Source organism: Trachypithecus francoisi, unplaced genomic scaffold, assembly GCF_009764315.1.
Source record: "Trachypithecus francoisi isolate TF-2019V2 unplaced genomic scaffold, Tfra_2.0 Contig01579, whole genome shotgun sequence".
NCBI classification, from domain to species: Eukaryota; Metazoa; Chordata; class Mammalia; order Primates; family Cercopithecidae; genus Trachypithecus; species Trachypithecus francoisi.
This window is the reverse complement of record NW_022681442.1, coordinates 8,452,199-8,474,787: the sequence shown is the minus strand read 5'-3', so window position 1 is coordinate 8,474,787 and position 22,589 is coordinate 8,452,199. Positions and strand designations below refer to the sequence as shown.

The window sequence follows — 22,589 nt, the reverse complement described above, 5'->3', positions numbered from 1 at the left end:
AGACATGGTTTCACCATGTTAGCCAGGATGGTCTCGATCTCCTGACCTCGTGATCTGCCCACCTTGGCCTCCCAAAGTGCTGGGATTACAGGCATGAGCCACCATGCCCAGCCTAGACAGTGGGTTTTCATACTTTATGTGGAATTTAAATTTTACCTTTATCTATGAAACACCTGTGGTTGAATGAAGCAGAAGTTGTATACCACTAAACCTTAAAGCAGTTTGCATTCATTTATTTATAGGTATAGGTGTAGGTGTAAAATTATGATCTATTTAAAAATCCGTAGCAGAACATCAGAATGTTGTTCTTAGAGAATATGGATGGTAAGTGTATTCGTTTTCTATTGCTGGGTATTGAATCACTCCAAACTTAACAAGTTAAAACAGCGCCCGTATAGTGGCTCACAGTCTGTAGGTCAGAAGTCCAGCTGCAGCAAGTCCAGGCTCAGGGTCTCAGAAGGTCAACATCAGTATGTCAGTTGGGCTGTGTTTTTGTCCGAAGCTCAAGGTCCTTCCAAGCTCCCATGGTTGTATCAGTACACAGTGCTTTGCAGTTGCAGGGCTGAGGTCTTGTTGCCCAGCTGGCTGTTAGCCAGAGGTTGTCCCCAACTCCTGGAGGCCTCTGTATTCCTTGCCATGTGGTTCCCTCCATCTTCAAAACCAGTAACTCTCCCTCCCAGCATCAAGTCTCTCTCATCCTTAAGACGTGTTTGACCAGAAAGAGCCCCATCTTTCTTCGGGGCTCGCCTGATTAGGTCAGGCCCCCCAACTGTCACCTCCCTGTTTTAAGGTCAGCTGATTTGGGAGCTTGATTGTACCTGTAAAATCAACTTCACAGCAGCACTTAGATTCATGTCTGAATAACTGAGAGAGGACATGTATACACCAGCAGCTGGGAATCTTGGCACTGTCTTAGAACTCTGTCACGATAAGTAAATTTCTTTTCTTTATTTATTTTTTGAAATGGAGTTTTGCTCGTTTTGCCCAGGCTGGAATGCAATGGCACTATCTCGACTCACTGCAACCTCTGCCTCCTGGGTTCAAGCGATTCTCCTGCCTCAGCCTCCCAAGTAGCTGGGGTTACAAGTGCATGCCACCACGCCCGGCTAATTTTGTATTTTTAGTAGAGATGGGGTTTCACCATGTTGGCCAAGCTGGTCTCGAACTCCTGACCTCACATGATCCACCAACCTCGGCCTCTCAGAGTGTTGGAATTACAGGCTTGAGCCACTGCGCCCAGCTAGTAAATTTCTTTTCCTTTGCTCCCTCACCTTTTAGATACGTTCTCAGGGAAGTGAGTTTGGGATGGCTAAGGAAAAACAGGGTGAGTCGTCAAATAGTTTTACATAAATCAAAGAATTTGCTTAGAGTATCTTGATTCTCTGTCTTCAGTCGTATTTATTTCTTTAGTACCCACCTAGTCTAAGCACAGAAGCAATAAAGATGAGCAAGAAAAAAAGTCACTGCTTTTAAGGAACTCAGAGTCTAATGGCAAAGACAGTCAAATAAAGGAAATAGTTTCAAAATAACATGGTAAATGTCACGGAGGTATTTGGTGAGCAAAGCAGAGGACACCTAGAATTTGCTAGGTGTGGCAGAAGCGGGCTAAGGAAGCAGTCAGGAAAGGCTTCTCAGAGAGTGTGGAGCTTGAGCTGTACCGTGAAGGACAAAGTGCGGTTGGCCAGTTGGACAAGGGAAGGGAAGAGATTCTACATAATGGGAGTCACCCGTGCAGAAACAAAGGAATACTGAAGCAAGCCGCATGCACTAAACTCTGAGTTTAACCCTGTTGCCTTCTCTACCGACTTGGTATTACGTTGGTAGTAACCCTAAGAAGGTATTTTCATCAAAATGAATTCTAAATGCACCTAAGTCTTAAAAACATTAAAAAGTGAAATGGTGGTTTTCAACTGGGGCAAGTTCGCCCCCAGAGGACGTTTACCAATATTTAGAGACATTTTTGATTGCCACAACTTAGAAGTGGGGATGCTCCTGGCAGCTAGTGGGGTAGAGGCCGGGATGCTGCTCAACATCCTGCAATGCACAGAACAGCCTCACAACAAAGGCTCACTTGCCCCAAAGTGTCCATAGTGCCAAGGTGGAGAAACACTGTTCTGTATGACCACGCAGCTATGAAAAGGACCAGGTTAGATGGGATATGCTGACATAGAAAGATCATCAAGATATAGTTGAGGGAAGCAAGGCACACACCAATGTGTATCTCCTGATTCCTATGTGTGAACGTGCGTGTGTACAGGTAAGTAGAGATGATTTTCAAAGACAAGTTTTCAGAAAGAATACATAATAAACTTAAAATTAGTCACCTTTGGGTAGAGTGGAGCATGGCGTTCGTGTTTCATTTTGTGCTTGTGTTTTTGCACCATCTACACATATCATTTATTTTGTGATGTCATCAAGAGTTACAAAGGGATATGGGGAACTACACCTTTCTCTGTTGAAAAGAAAACTTTATAAATTCTATTTTAAAAATATAAGAAGGGTACCTGTGTATATTTTAACTTAGTTAAAATGTAAAATTTTGTCAGCAAACTATTAATGTGACTGTAACTTTAACATAGACTTACCAGTAATTCTTTTTCCTACAGTTAAAAAATTTGCTCAGGAACAAATTGCACCTTTGGTTTCAACCATGGATGAAAATTCGAAAATGGAGAAATCAGTAATACAAGGATTATTTCAACAAGGGGTATATTTTATAATTCTTCCAGTTTCAAGCTTTCATAAAAACATTTTGGTATTAAAATATAGGCATATTTTTAAATTCAGGGACTGTAATGATAGCACAATGAACCCTTCATTTCCCAGTCAAAATTAGCTGTTTTCTTTTTTTGATTGAAATCGTACTTAATATTTATGTACTTAAAAGATTTTAAAAACGGAATTAACATTTTTAATTGGAAATACTGTATATTTTAAGGAAAAGTTTGGAAGTAAGATGGTAATTTATTTGTATCTTTAGACCAGTGGTTCTCAACTAGGGGCAATTTTGCCCTCCAGGGGACATTGGGCAACGTCTGGAGACATCTTTGGTTGCCACAGCGGAGGTGTGCTACTGGCATCTAGTGGGATAGAGACAAGGCATGCTGCTTAACATCCTGTAGTGCACAGGACAACTGCCACAACAAAGAATTATCCAACCCAGTGCCACCGTGAAGAAACCCTACTTTAGATAGTAACACTACATAGCATAGTTTATATTCTACCTGAATCTCTATGTAAGTGATAAACTTAGAAGCAGAGGTGATACATGAATTCCACATTAGCCAGGCAACAGATTCCCATCTTTCCAAGTCATATAGCTCTTTAATGGAAATACAACATATGAAATAGATCCAAGTAAAACCACTCTCACTGTGATAGAGGAGAGGCTATTAGCATAGGGGCTTCTAGAAGAACATTTTTTAAATCACCACACTCATCATTTCTCACTTCTCCAGAGGTATAAAATATTTATTTTTTTATTTTTAATACTAAAGATGTCCCAGAACAAGTGGCTGCTATTCAGAGCCATTGGCCTAAATCTTGTCTGCCATCCGATTTGAAAAATAACCATTGCCACTTAGCTAGATAGTTTTATTTATTTCTGTTTTAAAGCAACCAGCTTTTTTTATACCGTGCGTAGTAGCGATTCTTCCATCTTTCTTTTAGCAGTCAAACTCTTGGGAAAATGGAATCTTGTGTAGAGCCATAGTGGTCAAACAGGAGGCTGATGTGGGGAAGAGATGGACTCTGTGAGTCCATTCCTCAGCCAGGTTTTATTTCTATTGCTTGCAGACCCTCTCGGCTTCTGGAAGCAGTCTCACGGTTTCACAGCATGAGATCTCCCCTGTGGTGGTCGTTTCTGCAGCGGGGCTGTCTGCAGAGGGATGCATTGCCTGCACCCTGCTACTCATCTCCACAAACCGCTGCTGCGCAGATGGAGCCTCACCTGCCTCCTTACTCCCATTGTCATGGCTTTTTGGCATAATGGCTTGCAAAAACAATATTTCCACTTTGGGAGAGATTAGTGACTTTTTTTAGAGAAGCAATGTCTCTGACATCTGTTCAAGACATTGTCATGAGGTAGCCAGAGTGCCCTACTCAGTCCTCAGGCAAACCCAGATCCTTCCGTTCTTCCTCATTTCTGGTTTTATCACCATTCAGTCACTCCCATTTCTGGTTGTTTTCCTGTTGGAGCCCAAAATGTAACAGCCACAGCCCTGACTGCAGCATAGTGTGACTCCAGGAATGTCTAGAGAGAGACTAAGAGAATTATCCTTCTATTAACAGTGGTGGGCTTTGAATTACACAGGCACACATTCTCTTTGTGAAATTGAGAGTACTATGTGAGCTTCAGTAGTGACGGAACGGGGTTGTTGGAAAGGCTTGGCTAGCACTGGTCATGTTTACAGGCACCCGTTCTTTGGCTAGTGTGACTCTAGCAAACACCACCACCTCTGCTAACCATCCTGAACTTTTGAAGGTGGCATAAAATGAATGGTCATTCAATTATTAACTTGTCAAAAAAGTCAAGGTGAAAGAACCTGACTGGAAGAAACTTTGCCAAATGAAACCATAGACATTCCCGTTGAGGAGTAGGCTGTTTTCTTCTGTTTCCTTATGACATTGAAATCAGCATAAGATGAGTAGGGCATGTTGAAAAACCAAAACCCCACCTACCTTCTTTAAGCAGGCAACAACAGTTCTTAGCAAGAAAGGTCATCTAAGTATATTTATATAAGATATTTTCTCATTCCATTAAGCTATACTTTAAAGCATTTTACCTTTCATTATTTTTTTAATCCCAAAAGGAAGCAAATGATGGAATATAATTTTATCCTTTTCAAATATACAGTTTCTGTTACAGATTTTTTTGTTACCTATGGAAAAATTGCCATACCAAATTAAAATAAAATATACATACAAAATTTTAAAATTAAGAATAAATATGGTGGCCAGGTACAGTGGCTCACACCTGTAATCCCAGCACTTTGAGGGGTTGAAGCAGGTAGATCACCTGAGGTCGGGGGTTCGAGACCAGACTGGCCAACACGACAAAACCCATCTCTACTAAAAATAATAATAATAATAATAATAATAAAATTAGCTGGGCGTGATGGTAGGCACCTGTAATCCCAGTGACTTGGGAGGCTGAGGCACGAGAATCACTTGAACCCGGGAGGTGGAGATTGCAGTGAGCTGAGATCACGCCACTGCACTCCAGCCTGGGAGACAGAGCAAGACTCTGTCTCCAAAAAAAAAAAAAGCAAATATGGTTACATTTTATTTTTTAACTTGTTCTTGCAAGAAATTTCCCCATATAAAAATAGCTTTCTTAATCTATGTTGCCTTGTTTTTTCTTTAGTTGATGGGTATTGCAGTTGACCCAGAATATGGAGGTACAGGAGCTTCATTTTTATCCACTGTGATCGTGATAGAGGAATTAGCCAAAGTTGATGCATCTGTGGCTGTCTTTTGTGAGGTCCAGAACACACTCATTAACACACTGATTGGAAAACATGGAACGGAAGAACAAAAGGCCACCTATTTGCCTCAGCTCACTACAGAAATGGTGAGTTGAGATAAATTGTTGATCTAATGGATCTAATCTTTAGTAAGTTTACAATATTTTCAGGAAAAAAGTAGCTGCAATGTTGACCTTACTATCCAAGACCACAGTGCAGTATCATTAATTCAAGCAATGCTCAATAAATTAATGCTGCTGGAAAAGTACACTCTACCTCTTGTTTGCCACTTGGAAATTTAGAAAATAATCATCAGATAATAACATTATTTCTTTTTGTCCTAATTATATTTTCTAATACCTTTGTTGATGGTTTCATTTACATTGTGATATGTTTCTACTGTGATTATTAAAATCAATTTCAATGAGTATGTGTTTGTAAGTCTTTAAATTTGTCTTAGACAAATAGGGTATATTTTTGGAAAATAATACTTTCAGAACACCATTGCTATTTTCATAAATATAGGCTTTTTAAAAAAGCAGCTAAAGATTTGATTTACAAATGTCCATTTTTCCATAAGTATTTGTTATACAGAGTATAAATATAGTTATTAATTTGGACTTTTTTTATCCCATATGTAGGTAGGAAGTTTCTGCCTCTCAGAGGCTGGAGCAGGTAGTGACTCATTTGCTTTGAAGACCAGAGCTGATAAAGAGGGAGATTATTATGTCCTCAATGGATCAAAGATGTGGATCAGCAGTGCTGAGTACGCGGGACTCTTTCTGGTGATGGCGAATGTAGACCCTACCATTGTAAGTTTGAAAACGAAATTTCTTTCTTTTTCCAAACCCCTTCTTTTCTCTTTCTTTATCTTTTCATCCTTCTGTTTCCTTTTTATGACTTCATCTTGAACTCTTTAGTCTTCTCAGTACTGAAAATGTCAGACTTGAGCTGACATTTTTTTGCTTTATTTATTAATCTCCTAAAGTAAATATTGTTGACAAAATTATTAGTTAGAGTTGGCCCACCATATCCATGGATTCAGCCAACTCCAGATTGAAAATATTTGGTAAAAAAAAATAAAATTCTGCAAAGTTCCAAAAAGTAAAACTTGAATTTGCTTTGTGCCAAGTACCATGTTGAATTCATGTGAATAAAGTGATGTGCATGCATTATATTAGGTATCAAATAATCTAGAGATGATTTAGAGTCTACCGGAGCATGTGCACAGGTTATATGCAAATATTACACCATTTTATGTAAAGTACTTGAGCACAGTCAGATTTTGGTATCCATGGGGGGTCCTGGAACCACTCCCCCACAGATATGGAGGGATGACTGTTTGTGGAGGACCAATTGTTACTTATCTCCTAATGTGTTATATAGTAAGCTAATCTTTTTTCTTTTCCTATTTTTTTTTTTTTTTCTTGATATGGAGTCTCACTATATCCCCCAGGCTGGAGTGCAGTGGTGTGATCTCACCTCACTGCAACCTCCTCCTCCTGAGTTCATGCGATTCTGCTGCCTCAGCCTCCCAAGTATGTGAGACTACAGGTGCGCACCACCATGCACAGCTAATTTTTGCATTTTTTGTAGAGACGGTTTCTCCATGTTGGCCAGGCTGGTCTCGAACTCCTGACATTGGGTGATCTGTCTGCCTCGGCCTCCCAAATTTCTGGGATTATAGGCGTGAACCAGTGCACCCGGCCCTAATCTTTAATTTTGTTGAATTTCCAATTTTCTATTTAGTAATGAAGAATTTAAGTACCTATTTAGTACATTTATTTTAAAGAATATTCAGTTGGAAAATAGACATATAGCAAAATGATAAATACATTTTTCATTGGTAAATACAGTATTTTCACTAATGTAACAATTGAATTAAATTGTTAAAACTTTTTTTCTTTTTTTTTCTGAGACGGAATTTCTGTCTGTCGCCCAGGCTGGACTGCAAGGCCGTGATCCCGGCTCACTGCAATCTCTGCCTCCTGGGTTCAAGCCATTCTCCTGCTTCAGCCTCCTGACAGGCACCTGCCACCACGCCCAGCTGATTTTTGTATTTTTAGTAGAGACGTTGTTTCACCATGTTGGCCAGACTGGTCTCAAACCCCTCACCTCAGGTGATCTGCTCAACTCGGCCTCCCAAAGTGCTGGAGTTATAGGCATGAGCCACCATGCCCGGCCTAAAACTTTACATAGTAAAATTAAATTGAGAACATGGCATTCTCATGATTATAATCGTGTAATAATAATTTTAATATTTATAATGGCCTCTGAAAAAGTGAAAGAAATGGTAAGGTTCTTGGATCTCATGTCCTCTAGTTGCTCTCATTTCATAATGCCCATGTTGCAATTCTGAGTCCGTTAGTATTTATTACTAAAGTCCATTTGTAGTTTTCTTTTTACTTAAACTCTTTAGAAACAAGGCGTTTTATAAATCCAAGTGGTAATAGCATTTTAAATCTTCTTTTTAGGGATATAAGGGAATTACCACCTTCTTAGTAGATCGTGATACTCCGGGCCTTCATATCGGGAAACCTGAAAACAAATTGGGGCTCAGAGCTTCTTCCACCTGCCCAGTAACATTCGAAAATGTCAAGGTGGGTGTCTTGGACTAATCAGTAAAAGACTGATGTGAAATAAGCCTTGCGTGGAGCCACGGGAGGTGTACAAGACAGGTGTGAAAATATTAAGTGGCTATAAGCACACGCAGGAGAGTATTTTGTAAAACCCTGAACAGTGCTCTTTAGTCATGACCAGACAAATGTACTTTTCACAAAAGTGGAAACCTTTCTGCCCAGAAGCTTTCCTGGGAAGCAAGTGTCAAGAATTCATACCATTTATGTTTTATAACTTATGTACTTCTGACCATGTGTACTTTATGAGCTTGAGACTTGTGAACCAAACGGGGCTGCAGAGAAGGAAGTCTGGTGTCGGTGCGCTAAAGGCCACAAGATGGGGGTGTTGCTCAGTGAGAGCGGAAACAGCCAGGCTATTAAACGTGAGCAGCAGCAGATCGTGGATGTTAGCGCTGGTGCTGTAGAACTCTCTGTAGGTGGGTCAGGTGGTGTCGGCTTTTCCACCACTCATCACAGAGCCTAATCTTTTTTTAGATTAGCATGGCTGTGGGGAGCGAGGGGGAGGATGTCTTTACAGATGTCATTTGGGCTTCACTACTTCACCCCAACTGTTTTCCTCATTCTTACTTTCCCATTTCTTTCTCCATTCTTCCCTGCTCACTCCCCCAACTACCCATGTTGTAAAACTAAGTATAGTTTTTTATTATTTCTAATTCTTTGTTATTTTTTGAACTGTAAATAAGCATTTTCGTCTGTTCTCTCTTCCTCTTTCTCTTTCTTGTACATACACCTGTGTACACACACGCACACACACATTTACCCCACAGTTGATTTTTATGAGGATGAATGGTCTGAACAGCAGAAAGGCTTACTACACTTGTTTTTGCAAGTATTTGCAGATTTTTGTAGTTCCTAATCTGTTATCTTACACTGTAACCTACAGATAAGAATTGGGTGGCAGGAGTATTAATGTATGTTATTGATGAATTCTATGAGATTCCCTTACTCTAGATTCACTCATCCATTCAATACCTGTGCAAGGCTCTGGAGGATGCAGTCATGAACAGCATGAACTTGAGTCCTTTTCCTCAGAGAGCTGTGGAAAAGCAGTGTAGAGGGAGACAGATTGCTGCAAGTTCTGTGAGACGGCTAGCACACGAATTGGGAGTCTATGCCTACTTACAAATGCATAATCAAAATGAATTGTGTAAAATGAAACTGAGAAATAAGTGCACATTTGATTTTCAGGTTCCAGAAGCCAATATCTTGGGACAAGTTGGGCATGGCTATAAGTATGCCATAGGGAGTCTTAATGAAGGTAGAATAGGAATCGCTGCGCAGGTAAGTCCAGTGTTAACTCTTCCGTGATGCGAGTCAATTAAAATGTGAAAAGAAAAAAATGCAATGAAACCAGTGAAAATTTGGAAGCTTGTGGACACAAGATGGCATCATTCCCTTACATGAGGGATAGAATGGCTTCTGATTATTTCTTTCAAATTCCCTTTTGGTCAATTATGTCAGTGTCTATAGAACCAAACAATGGCCTGGTGGTAACAGTGTTTGTGCTTTGAGAACATTAAAGTATTATCTAATACCTGAACCAATAACTTTTAAAATGTATCGTAAATTAAATGTGGCACTTAAAAAATATCTACTTTTCAAAGCATGAAATTCATTCTGGAAGGAATTTTTTACATTAAGGATAAATAATATTCATTCCACTGTGTAGTAAAGATCTCTTATCTATAGTTAATAAAAAATTTGTTGCTTACTGTTTTGCATGTGAAAACTGGGCAATTTTTTTGGCAGCACATGAAATAAAATAGCCACAGTTAAGTAGATATATAAAATGAGAACTATTCAAAATTTTTTTTACCAAATTTGGCTTTTGTAATGTATATTGTTTTTCTATTAAGTGATATTAGTTATTTTCCAGATTAACAACATTAATAAGGTCTTTGGCTTTATTATAGATTGTGTCATTTTTGTAGAGTGTGTGTGTGTGTGTATATATATATATACATATATATATATATAATTTTTTTTTTTTTTTTTGAGATTGAGTCTCGCTCTGTTGCCCAGGCTGGAATGCAGTGGCACGATCTTGGCTCACTGCAAGCTGCGCCTCCCGGGCTCACGCCATTCTCCTGTCTCAGCCTCTGGAGTACCTGGGACTACAGGTGCCCGCCACCAGGCCCGGCTAATTTTTTGTATTTTTAGTAGAGATGGGGTTTCATCGTGTTAGCCAGGATGGCCTCGATCTCCTGACCTCGTGATCGCCTGCCTCTGCCTCCCAAAGTTCTGGGATTGCAGGTGTGAGCCACTGCACCTGGCCTTTGTAGAGTATATTTTTAATCAGTGATTATACAAAACTCAAGAACTTAGAGCTTTTCAATTTTGAAGACGTTACATATATATTAGCTATTGGAATAAATATTAGATTATTACTCTAGATTTTTTTCTGCTGCTGTTACTTTGCTAACTATTTTTAGACCATAACTTAGTCTAGTTTTCCTACAATGCTAGACAGTGCGTCACTAAAGAATATTGTTTTATCAGTTCTCTTAAAAGTTTTTCTGTGATTCAACTTAGTTAGAGATGACATTAAAAACTACAATACTAGATCTCATTTTTTTCAGACATATAAATAATATAGATGTTCTGGCAATAAAATACACGGGCTGGGCTTCAGTCTAATTACTCCAAGTTATCTAATAACCTAATTAAAAGTTAAGGTCAGGTAGTTACTATGTCAGTGGATGCCTTTGAGAGGAAGAGGCACATGGAGTGTAACAGTGAACTGAAGGCATCTGTCCTTGAAACCTTGCAGGCCAAGAGAATTCAGTTTTTCAGTGTTTGTAGTAGAAACATTTTACTGAGGTAGAAAAGCCCATTTTGATGGATAACTGATCATTTCAGTCTTCATTTCAATATAGGGTATTATTTATGTACAAATTTTAGCTGTAAGGGTATAGTGACATCATCTTATCTCACAGCCAAGAGTGCAGTGAGTCTGCTGTGTCATTTGAATTTGGGGTTTGTGGTTTTCTTGTGCCTTTAATTTTTAATTTATTATTCTGTTTTCTAGAGAGTTCAAAATAAAAGACTAAAAGAAAATGTGAACGAATACTAATGAAATAAATTGATAAGTTTGCTGGGCATTTCCCCCAAAAGCTTTTGCTATTGATTTTCTAAAACCATAATTTGACATAATTAGATAGTGATTTAATGGCACCTAATGTTGACATTTAGAAACCATTTCTAAGCTTGAATCATATAATAGATATCAAAGTTGGTTAGCAGTGAGACAGTTCAACTAAAATTGTCACCATGTCCTATGTAAATTAATGTTTTTACTAGATGCTTTCTATGCATTGTTCTCAACCCTAGCTGTGTATTAAGTCACTAAGGAGTTTTATAAAGTTGAGGTTTAGGTCACACTCCTTCACCTACTCTACTCCCAAGATTTGGATGCTGAATCCATTAGGCCTGAGTGTCAGTATTGTTTTAAATCAGGTTCCCCAAATGATTCTATGGTGCAGCCGGGTTCCAAACCACTGCTCTCTTATGTTCTAATGTCCTTCCCATCGAAGCTCTCATTAATCCTAATCGTATACAACATAGATGGGAAGGTAGAAAGTTAAGAAGTGATCTTCCACATTTCACTTCTAGAAGAACTGGAGGGAGTTCCTCTACAGTCTTCAAGGCCGGTTCTGAGCAAAACTTGTATGGCTTATTTTATACCTGGAGAATCAAAGCTTAAAGAAGAGTCCTAAAAAGTAATCTTAACTTAAAAAGGTTGTGTGAACACAACCTTGCTGGGAGATTTGCCTCTGCTAGAATTAAATATGCTCATATTCACATGAAATCACTCAAACTTTTCTCCCAATTATTGGAAATTCAGTTCTACAAATGCAGTGGGCGAAGATGTGTTATGAACACACACCTCACCACCTCATCATCTCCAGTTCTTCCTCTACCCCATTCATTCCATTTATGTTTAGAAGGAATACACAACTTGAATAATTAAACTTGTAACAAAATAAGAAATTCTGATTTTTTTTTTTATCTATTAACAGATGCTGGGACTGGCACAAGGATGTTTTGACTGTACAATTCCATATATTAAAGAAAGGATGCAATTTGGCAAACGACTGTTTGATTTTCAGGTGTGTAATTATTAAGGTCTTTCTGCTGCGCTGGACTTCCCAGCTTCCTGTTAATGAAGGGCTGTGTTGAAAGCCATGGAGGGAATCCCCTCAGGGGGATTTTAATGGGAGATGGGTAGGGGAGGAAGGAATAGGTCTCAGGGAGTGTACTTGTGAATACCTTGATCTTTGCCAAGGGCAGAGGAGTAGTCCTTGAGGCCAGGCTGTGGTGTGATTCAGGATGTCTTGGTGAGCACTATGAAGCTGTCTCCTCACTACTTCAGAAGCTCGGGGCAGGGGGTCTGGAGTCAGACTTCCTGGATTCAAATCCTGGTTCTTTTACTTACTAGCTTTAGGCCTTAGGCAAGTGACCTCATTCTAGTCTTAAACTGCCTCATCTATAAAATGAAGATAAAACTACTTACTTACCCAGTTTTAAATGAGGTATGTGTAAAGTGTTTCACACATTGCATGGGTATAACAAGTGCTCAGTAGATGGTAACACTTGTTATGGGCCCCCATTCAGACCAGAACCATGTGGTAATCCTCAGAGGACTGTACTTTGACACCTACGTCTCATGGAAGACACAGTTTGCTGCATTAAATACAAATGGGGTGCTCTCAGTCAAGCACTTGGGTAATACTGGTTTGGTCCAGTGCCGCGGCTTCTCAGAGTTCCCCAGGCAACCTGGGGATTCCTTGGTGGCAGTGGTATTCTTCCTGCCTTCCTTGAGGTCTTGCCAGGGTGGGGGCAGCCTAGAGTGGCAACTTACCAAACCTTTTAGGCAACCTGAAGGCATGTCACCTAAAATTCCAGAATAATTACTTTACATGGTTGCAAAACCTCCCTTAAGCAGCTCTAGGCTCCAAGTACAATTTCTGATTGCACTGCTAGCTCTCACGTTGCATTGTCTTCGGGTTTATAATAATGACTAGGCCTTCTATGAGCACACTCAGATTGCACATATGTAGAGATACGAGGCTGTGGACATGCACAGTCATTTTAAGACCCAGAAGGACTGAGCGTGGCAGGCCCGGCCAGTGCCTACCGCAGCCCATGCTGTCATTCCCATCTTATGCCTAGGAACCTGAAGCACATGGAGGCTGAGTTCCCAAGGTCATAAAACTAATATGGCACCAAAAGTAGAGGTATTTTTTTGTCTTGGCCTCTAGTCGAATTTTTATTATACTAGAGTACTTTCTCAGAGCCAGCTACCACAAAGATTACAGTGAAAGAGACAGAATGTAAAGGTTGTTTTGAAGGGAGGCTTTTGATCTTCTTTATGCACAGGAAACTGTGTTCTTGTGCATATAGATAGGTAGATTGATAGATGGAAGGGGTCAGGTATACTAACAGGTATAATCATAATGACATCTTTAGAGATGCCTAGTAGGGGTAGTTAAAAGAACACTTGATTTTTTAAATTAATTAATTAATTTATTTTATTTTATTTTATTTTATGTTTTTGAGACGGAGTCTCGCTGTGTCACCCAGGCTGGAGTGCGGTGGTGTGATCTCAGCTCACTGCAAGCTCCACCTCCCGGGTTCACACCATTCTCCTGCCTTAGCCTCCCGAGTAGCTGGGACTACAGGCACCTGCCACTGTGCCTGGCTAATTTTTTGTATTTTTAGTAGAGATGGGGTTCACCGTGGTCTCGATCTCCTGACCTTGTGATCTGCCTGCCTCGGCTTCCCAAAGTGCTGGGATTACAGACATGAGCCACCACGCCCAGCCTAATTTAGTTTTTAAAAATTTTGTGGGTACACAGGTACCCACAAACATTTATGGGGTACATGAGATGTTTTGATAGAGACATGCTATGTGAAATAAGCACATCGAGGAGAAGACATTTTGATCTTAAAAAGCAACATTATTATAGCTGTATAATGCTTTGATTAAAGTTAGTAGAGTTTTTTCTAACACGTTATCTCATGTTTGCTTTGCATGCATTCATTCATATCTTTCTGACCTCGAGACTGCATGGTCCTTGAGGGTAGAGACCAGCCTATTCATCTTTATTAATTTCAATTGTTTATTCAGTATAGATTTATTTAGCATGTTCTCCATGCCAGGCCTTGTGTTCACAATGTAGTTACGGAATGAGTATTCAGCAATGGTGAGTTCTGGTAGAGCAGGAGACATGCCTCAGTCACTTTCCTGCCTCTCTCAGTACTTAATGTGGCAAATGGAATAGACAGCATGGATGGTGACTGTAAGTTTAATTGAACTGAATGTATTTTGCAAAAATAATCAGAATCTCTGAGTTCCACATAAAAAGCCAAATTCCTAGAACAGTGATACTTGTATAGAAACAGACAAATTCACTGATGGAACAAAACAGAAAAGCCGGAAATAGACCCATGCATGTATGCAGATTTGATGTATGATAGAGATGGCATTACAGATCACTAAATGGGAATATTCTTTCTGTGTGAGAAAATAATGAAACTGTATTCCTACCTCACACCATACACAGAAAATAGATGTCAGATGTAAAGACATAATGTTAAAAGCAAAACTTTAAAGATTTTAGGAGAAAACAGAGAATATAACCTCATAGTAGGAAAGGTTTTTGTAAACGGACACAAAAAGGACTAATCCTAAAGATAAGATGGGTGGTAAGATTGGTAAATTTTTTTCCTGGAAAGATGCTCTAAAGTGAAAAGATAAATCACAGGGGAGAAGATATTGACTCTACACATAGGTTTGTGGGTGTTTAACTTACTATTATGCTTCATAGCCTACATATATGGAACATCGTCTTTTTTTGTACATATGAAATTGTCGTGTGTATCACATATTTCAGGAAGAGAAAGAGAAGAATCTGTAGGGTATTAACGAACAGTGCCGTTTTTCTCCAACTTGTCCCTCCCTTTTGTTTAGGAAAGGCCATTCCTGGGATTTGTGTGTGATTGCCTTAATTAAGGTTCACTGTCTTAATATTCATCACACATTATTACAATTATTTAATTGTCTGTTCTCCCTGCTGGACTATATATTATAAATCATGAGAACAAGGAACTCTGGCTGTAATGTTCAGTGCACTGCCTCCGTCACGCTCAGGGCGGTGCCTGCCATCTCAGAGGTGCCCAATAACTATCTGGGTGGATGGATAGGTTAGGCATGAGAAATATTTCAGTTTGTAATAAACATCTGTGCCTGTTATTTCCAGGAAATTGTTTACAAATGTTAATGTTTGTATTCTGGCTCACTAAGTTAACCGTTGTTTCTTTTATTGGCAAACATTTAGTGTGGACCTAATCACCCTCTAAAATTTCAGGGTGGTAGTAATTGGTGCTTCATATATTCTTCATTGCTTTGTAGCTAACATCTTTTAATGCCTGGAAGCCATATGCAAAATCAAAATTTTCTTAATTCAAGCAAATAAAGAATATATTCAAAGTTTTGCTGTGCCAGGATTAATTTAAGCTCAATTTTGATCAAAAGAGAGTTGAAATAATTATTAAATATAACAGTCAAGTGTTTAAACCTAACTTTATGATATTTTACTATTTAAATCTTCATAATCATGAAGAATTACATGAACTTTGAAGTTTTTCTAGGAAAAGAGGGTTTAACGTTACTTATAATGTCACATTTCATTTTAGATTACAAATGTTAAAGTGTTTAAAAGACATGAATGTGAATTTCCTTTGGGGTATATTTTGAGTCTGTCAGTGTTGTGTATCTAGGCAGGACTTTCAGGTTGAGGTGCTTTTTTGAAATCATAATTCTCTAACTTGGGCCTGACTGTTACAGGGCCTCCAACACCAAGTGGCTCACGCGGCCACCCAGCTGGAAGCTGCAAGATTACTAACATACAACGCTGCTAGGCTTTTAGAAGCTGGAAAGCCATTCATAAAAGAAGCATCAATGGCCAAATACTATGCATCAGAGGTAAAAAAAAAAAAAAGGAAAAGAAAAAGTAATTTAGCCTTCTTTTTTTTTTTTCCAGATATATACTTATTAACAGTTTCTCTTGGGATTGTTGATTGTACTTTGGTTGTTTTTCAAGTTAAGATAACATGGACTCTTACTTCTTATAATAGAAAAGCAAAAAAGGAAAACTGCCATAGGAAAACACTTGAATTCTCTGAGGTCTCAGTGATTCGTTGAGTAGCCCAGCTCAGATAGACCACCCATCTCAAATCCATGGCTGAGCCTCCTCTGAATGAGGGTGTCATGCCTATGGTGTCAAGTTCAGGCAAAGTGAATGCCGTGGAAGATGATGGGTCCATCATATGAAGAAATCAGATTTAAAACACCAAGAAAAGATTGTCTAAAACTTTCTACTCATACATTGGCTTTCTATAGCTAACACATTAGACTGTGGCTAGAGAATTTAGCCAAATCATCGGGCAGCTATTTCGCAGCCTCAGCGGTATCTTACTCATTTCATGGCTTTAAATTCTCATTTAACCTCTCCAGCCCATAAATTTAAATCTCCTGCCTCAACTTCTTTCTGAATTCCAGACTAACACGTCCAACTTTTGCTTCACCATCAGAACCTGAACGTCATCTTGACTCCCTGCTTTCCCTCACTCCACACGTTGAGTCCAGCATCGTCTCCTGTGAATTCTACCCCCCAGATGAATTCTACCCCCAAAAGATTCCTTGAATGGTGTATTTGTCTCCCTCTCCACTGCCACCTCTGTACTGCAGTCACCTTGCTGGTCTCCTGGTCCCTGGTGCTTCCTCCCATCCAGCCTCTCTCCTTTTTCAAAGTGGCAGCGAGGCCATGTCACCTTCCCGCTTGAAACCCTTCAGTGGCTTCTCACAACAAATGGAACTCTATCCGTACTAGATTTCAATTGCTGCTATAACAAATTACCAAAAAGTCAGGGACCTAAAACAACGCCATTTCATTTTCTCTCACTTCTAGAGGTCAGAAATCTGAAGTGGGTCTCGCTGGAATACAGGAGCTGCCTTTCTGCCGTTCTGGGGGACAGCTGTTTCCAGCTTCTAGGGGCTGCTCACATTCCTTGACTTGTAACCCCTTCCTCTGTCTTCAAAGCCAACAATGTGGTGTGTTCAGATCTCTCTCTGACTCTGCTTCCTGCCTCCGTGGTCATGTCACCTTCCATGACTAACTCTCCTGCCTCCTCCTTTTCCTTATAAGGACTCCTGTGATTATGTTACAGCCACCCAGATAATTCAGGGTACTCTCTCCATCTCATGTCCTTACCCACATCTGCAGAGTCCCTACTGCCATGGAAGGCAGCATATCCGCAGCTCTGAGGGATAGGATGTGGACGTCCTTGAGGGGCCATTCTGCAGGGTCTCTCGCTCCTCCATTCTCTTTTCACACTTCACCCCAGTCCCAGCCCACTGGCTGCCTCAGGGGCTGGAAATGGAAGAGTTCATTCTCCCCTTGGAGGCTTTCCACATGTTGGTCCTCAGCTTGAAATGTCCCCTAGCTCATCCGTTAGGCCCCCAGTAAACATTTCCCGAATCAATGATATCCCTCAGCAGGCAGATTCACGTGAACAATGCTCCAATTTCTTAAGAAAATGGGGATTTAGTGAATTAATAGGATGTTTTACAGAAATGGTATGGAGAATGGGACTGAAGAGACAGTGCTAGTTTAGAAGATAACTTCAGTCCTTCCAGTGCCACTAACAGTGAATCCATGTTGCTGAAAATGTTATCCAGAAGTGTTTATCATGTAGAAGTTATGTGGTTTCAGTGTGTAATTGCACTTGCTTTTGGTAGATTGCAGGACAAACAACCAGTAAATGTATCGAGTGGATGGGGGGAGTAGGCTACACCAAAGATTACCCTGTGGAGAAATACTTCCGAGATGCAAAGATTGGTAAATAGATATTTATTTTTATTTTTATTATGTTTTATTTGCCTCTGTAGGTATTTTGGCTGTTTTATTTGTCAATTTTATCCTAGGCAAAGGCAATTTTAATTTCTGTAGTATATGTTTATTGGCTCTCTTTACGTAGCTGGATTTTTTTCTTACCTTGTCCTTCAAAAAAAAAATTGTTCTGTACTTTTTTAAATATCAAATTGCCTTAACAAGTTTTTTAGTAAAACTGCCACAAGTAACAGTCTGAACTTATGCATCAATTGTTGAAGAATCAAAATCTTCAACTTTTGATTAAACTTTAGTCAGTTTAATCCTGATCCTGGACATCAAGAAACCAAATGGAAAATTGTCATCTCTTAGTCAAAATTACACTGTGAAATAGGACTCTATTCAGGGGACATCAAGTGATGTGACTAGTAACTGTTTTATAGCAAGCGCAGAGGTGATGTTTATAGAGCTATTTCTTGTCTTAACTGTGTGCCAACTCCTCATTGTTCCTTCTGCTTCCTTTTGCTTAAGGTACGATATACGAAGGAGCTTCCAACATCCAGTTGAACACCATTGCAAAGCTTATCGATGCAGAATACTGACGTCTGTAGGAGTAGGACCCCTCCCTGGTGTCACTGCTGTAAAATTTTAAACTGTTGTGTCTTGTTGGGAACAAGTGCCTTGCATGGGAATAAACTTCCACAGCATTCAAATATTTTACTGAAGCCCTTAGTCAGGGTCCTGGGGGTTGGCCTTTTTGGTTTTCTCTTTTCAGGCTGTTTAACTTAGGCACAGGAGATCCACTTTTAAACTTGGGAAATAAGCACCTGTATTTTTTTCCAAAACTGTTTTTAAAGCTCTATACATATATATATTTTTTAATTTGAGACGGAGTCTCACTCTGTCACCCAGGCAAGAGTGCAGTGGCATGATCTCAGTTCACTGCAGCCTCGACCTCCTGGGTTCCAGTGATTCTCATGCCTCGTCCTCCCAGGCAGCTGGAACTACAGGTGTGCACCACCACGTCTCACTAATTTTTGTGTTTTTAGTAGAGATGGGGTTTTGCCATATTGCCCAGGCTGGTCTCGAACTCCTAGCTTCAAGGGATCGCCCACTTTGGCCTCCCAAAGTGCTGGGATTACAGGGATAAACCACCGTGCTTGGCCAGATATTTATATTATCATTCTAGTTTCAGAGTATACAGAAGTTTCATCCCATCATTTTGAAAAACAAAGGTATCTGAAGTACAACATTACTTATAGAAATAGTTACTTTATATTCCTATTAAATCTTAATCTGGTGGCATCAGAGGAAAATTTGTTATATAGTAGGCAATTTTTATCCAGTACTTTATAGATTCAACTCTAAGTTGCAAGTGAGGTCAAAACTGATGAAAATTTATTTAGAAAAATCTAAAAATTCTGGTTTTAAATATGAGAATCAGTGAAAAATAAGGGTATAATTTTGTAGGTCATATAATGGAAGAAAATATTATTTTAACAATGTAAAGCAATATGATTTGTTACTATAATTGACCTGTATAAAAGATACATTTTATGGTGGTTTCAGTAGGTCATTTTAAAAACCAATGTACATTAATTTTCAAGTATAAGGTTTAAGTAATTTGATTTAATAATCAGAAAATATTCAATACATTGTTGGAATATTCTGTCATGCACTATTTTTCTGTTGACAATTTCTGTTAATTGAATACGGTTTCTTCAGTCATGGTTATTGCACTTTATCCTGAATAATAATTCAGAAATTGGGTTTCGGTTCAGTGATTCTCAAGAGAAAGATCTCTTGCCCATTAAGAAGTGTATCAAAATCTCATAAGAAATGAGGGAGAGAAGGGGGCTGTGGAGTTTGAAAAAGTATATTCAATATTAAAATAATTTTATATTTGGGAAGGCAAAAATGAATCTATTGTTTTACTATACAGGTTATAAACAGGCAAAATCAATAAAGTATAGACCTGGTTGTATTAGTCTGTTTTCATGCTGCTGATAAAGACATGCCCAAGACCAGGAAGAAACAGAGGTTTAATTGGACTTAGAGTTCCACATGGGTGGGGAGGCCTCAGAATCATGGTGGGAGGTGAAAAGCACTTCTTACACGGTGGCGGCAAGAGAAAATGAGAAAGAAGCAAAAGTGGAAACCCCTAATAAACCCATCAGATCGTGTGCTTATTTACTATCACAAGAATAGCGCGGGAAAGACCGGCCCCCATGATTCAATGACTTCCCCCGGGTCCCTCCCACAACACGTGGGAATTCTGAGTGATGCCATTTAAGTTGAGATTTCAGTGGGGACACAGCCAAACCATATCATTCTACCCCTGGCCCCTCCAAATCTCATGTCCTCACATTTTAAAACCAATCATGCCTTCCCAACAGTCCCCCAAAGTCTTAATTCATTTCAGCATTAACCCAAAAGTCCACAGACCAAAGTTGCATCTGAGACAAGGCAAGTCCCTTCCACTTATGAACATGTAAGATCAAAAGTAAACTAGTTACTTCCTAGATACAATGGGGGTACAGGTATTGGGTAAATACAACCATTCCAAATGGGAGAAATTGGCCGAAAAGGGTAACAGGGCCCATGCAAGTCTGAAGTCCAGCGGGGCAGTCAAATTTTAAAGCTCCAAAATGATCACCTTTGACTCCATGTCTCACATCCAGATTACACTGATGCAAGAGTTAGGCTCCCATGGTCTTGGGCAGCTCCGCCCCTGTGGCTTTGCAGGGTACAGCCTCTCTCCTGGCTGCTTTCATGGGCTGGCATCGAGTGCCTGCGGCTTTTTCAGGCACACAGTGCAAGTTGTCTGTGGATCTACCATCCTCGGGTCTGGAGAACAGTGGCCCTCTTTTCACAGCTCCACTAGGTGGTGCCCCAGTGGGACTCTGTGTGGGGGCTCCAACCCCATATTTCCCTTCCGCACTGCCATAGAAGAGGTTGTCCACGAGGGACCTGCCCCTGCACCTAACTTCTGCCTGAGCATCCAGGCATTTCCATACATCTTCTGCAATCTAGGCAGAGGTTCCTAAACTCCAGTTCTTGCTTTCTGTGCACCCACATGCTCAACACCATGTGAAAGCTGTCAAGACTTGAGGCTTTTGCCCCCTGAAGCCACAGCCCAAGCTGTACATTGGCCCTTTCAGCCACAGCTGGAGCAACTGGGACACAGGGCACCAAGTCCCTAGGCTGCACACAGCACGGGAACCCTGGGCCCAGCCCTTAAAACCACTTTTTCCTCCTGAGCTCCAGGCCTGTGATGGGAGGGCCTGCCAGGAAGTTCTCTGACATAGTCTGGAGACATTTTCCCCAGGGTCTTGGGAATTAACATTAGGCTCCTTGCTACTTATGCAAATTTCTGCAACCAGCTTGAATTTCTCCCCAGAAAATGGATTTTTCTTTTCTATTGCATAGTCAGGCTGCAAATTTTCCAAACTTTTATGCGCTGCTTCCCTTATAAAACTGAATGCCTTTAACAGCACCCAAGTTGTCTCTAGAATGCTTTGCTGCTTCAACATTTCTTCTGCCAGATACCCTCAATCATCTCTCTCAAGTTCGAAGTTCCACAAATCTCTAAGGCAGGGGCAAAATGCTGCCAGTCTCTTTGCTAAAACATAACAAGAGTCACCTTTGCTCCAGTTCCCAACAAGTTTTTCATCTCCATCTGAGACTACCTCACCTGAATTTTATTAACAATATCGCTATCAGCATTTTGGGCAAAGCCATTCAACAAGTATCTAGGAAGTTCCAAACTTTCCCACATTTTCCTGTCTTCTTTGGAGCCCTTCAAACTGTTCCAACCTCTGCCTGTTACCCAGTTCCAAAGTTGCTTTCATATTTTTGGCTGTCTTTTCGGCAATGCCCCACTCTACTGTTAGCAGTTTACTGTATTAGTCTGTTTTCACACTGCTGATAAAGACATTCCCCAAGATTGGGAAGGAAAAGAGGTTAATTGGACTTACAGTTCCACATTGCTAGGGAGGCCTCAGAATCATGGCGGGAGGTGAAAAGCACTTCTTACATGGTGGTGGCAAGAGAAAATGAAGAAGCAGCAAAAGTGGAAACCCCTGATAAACCCATCAGATATCGTGAGACTTACTATCATGAGAATAGCACAGGAAAGACTGGCCCCCATGATTCAGTTACCTCCCCCTGGGCCCCTCCCACAACTTGTGGGAATTCCAGGAGATAAATTCAAGTTGCAATTTCAGTGCAGACACAGCCAAACCATATCACTGGTGATGCCACTTCTTCAGTATTAGGGATTCTCAGTCAGAAGAGACCCCTTCTGTGGTACACTTCCTGAGTCCCCTCAGGAGGAAGGTGGACAACAGAGAAATGAGAGTTTTGATAATTTCTGAAAGAGAAACATGCGTTAGAGAGGAAAAATGTTCCCAGGCTCATGCAGTTGCTTAGAATAATCATTACTGTTAAATGAGAAACATTTTAGTACTTTAATGAAAGGATAATGTTTATTTAAAAAACCTGACATTTCCAGAGTAATTTTGCTTTGCACATTCATGTTTATTGAAGTGGACTAATTTCTATAATGCAAATCAGAGTTAAATATTAAAAAT

The 22,589-nt window shown here is 40.0% G+C and overlaps 1 protein-coding gene across 1 annotated transcript in view; it reads left to right on the top strand.

Annotated features, from left to right (window-relative positions):
- ACADSB (acyl-CoA dehydrogenase short/branched chain) overlaps nucleotides 1–19,984 on the top strand; it is a 38,214-nt gene extending 18,230 nt beyond the window's left edge. Inside the window, exons 3-11 of the mRNA XM_033180100.1 lie at nucleotides 2,607–2,707; nucleotides 5,366–5,572; nucleotides 6,107–6,277; nucleotides 7,940–8,065; nucleotides 9,293–9,385; nucleotides 12,124–12,213; nucleotides 15,954–16,091; nucleotides 17,907–18,006; nucleotides 18,529–19,984. Coding sequence (XP_033035991.1) covers nucleotides 2,607–2,707; nucleotides 5,366–5,572; nucleotides 6,107–6,277; nucleotides 7,940–8,065; nucleotides 9,293–9,385; nucleotides 12,124–12,213; nucleotides 15,954–16,091; nucleotides 17,907–18,006; nucleotides 18,529–18,599 — 1,097 coding nt within the window. The 3' untranslated portion in view covers nucleotides 18,600–19,984. The remainder of the gene's footprint in view (nucleotides 1–2,606; nucleotides 2,708–5,365; nucleotides 5,573–6,106; nucleotides 6,278–7,939; nucleotides 8,066–9,292; nucleotides 9,386–12,123; nucleotides 12,214–15,953; nucleotides 16,092–17,906; nucleotides 18,007–18,528) is intronic.
- The last annotated feature ends 2,605 nt before the right edge of the window (nucleotides 19,985–22,589 follow it).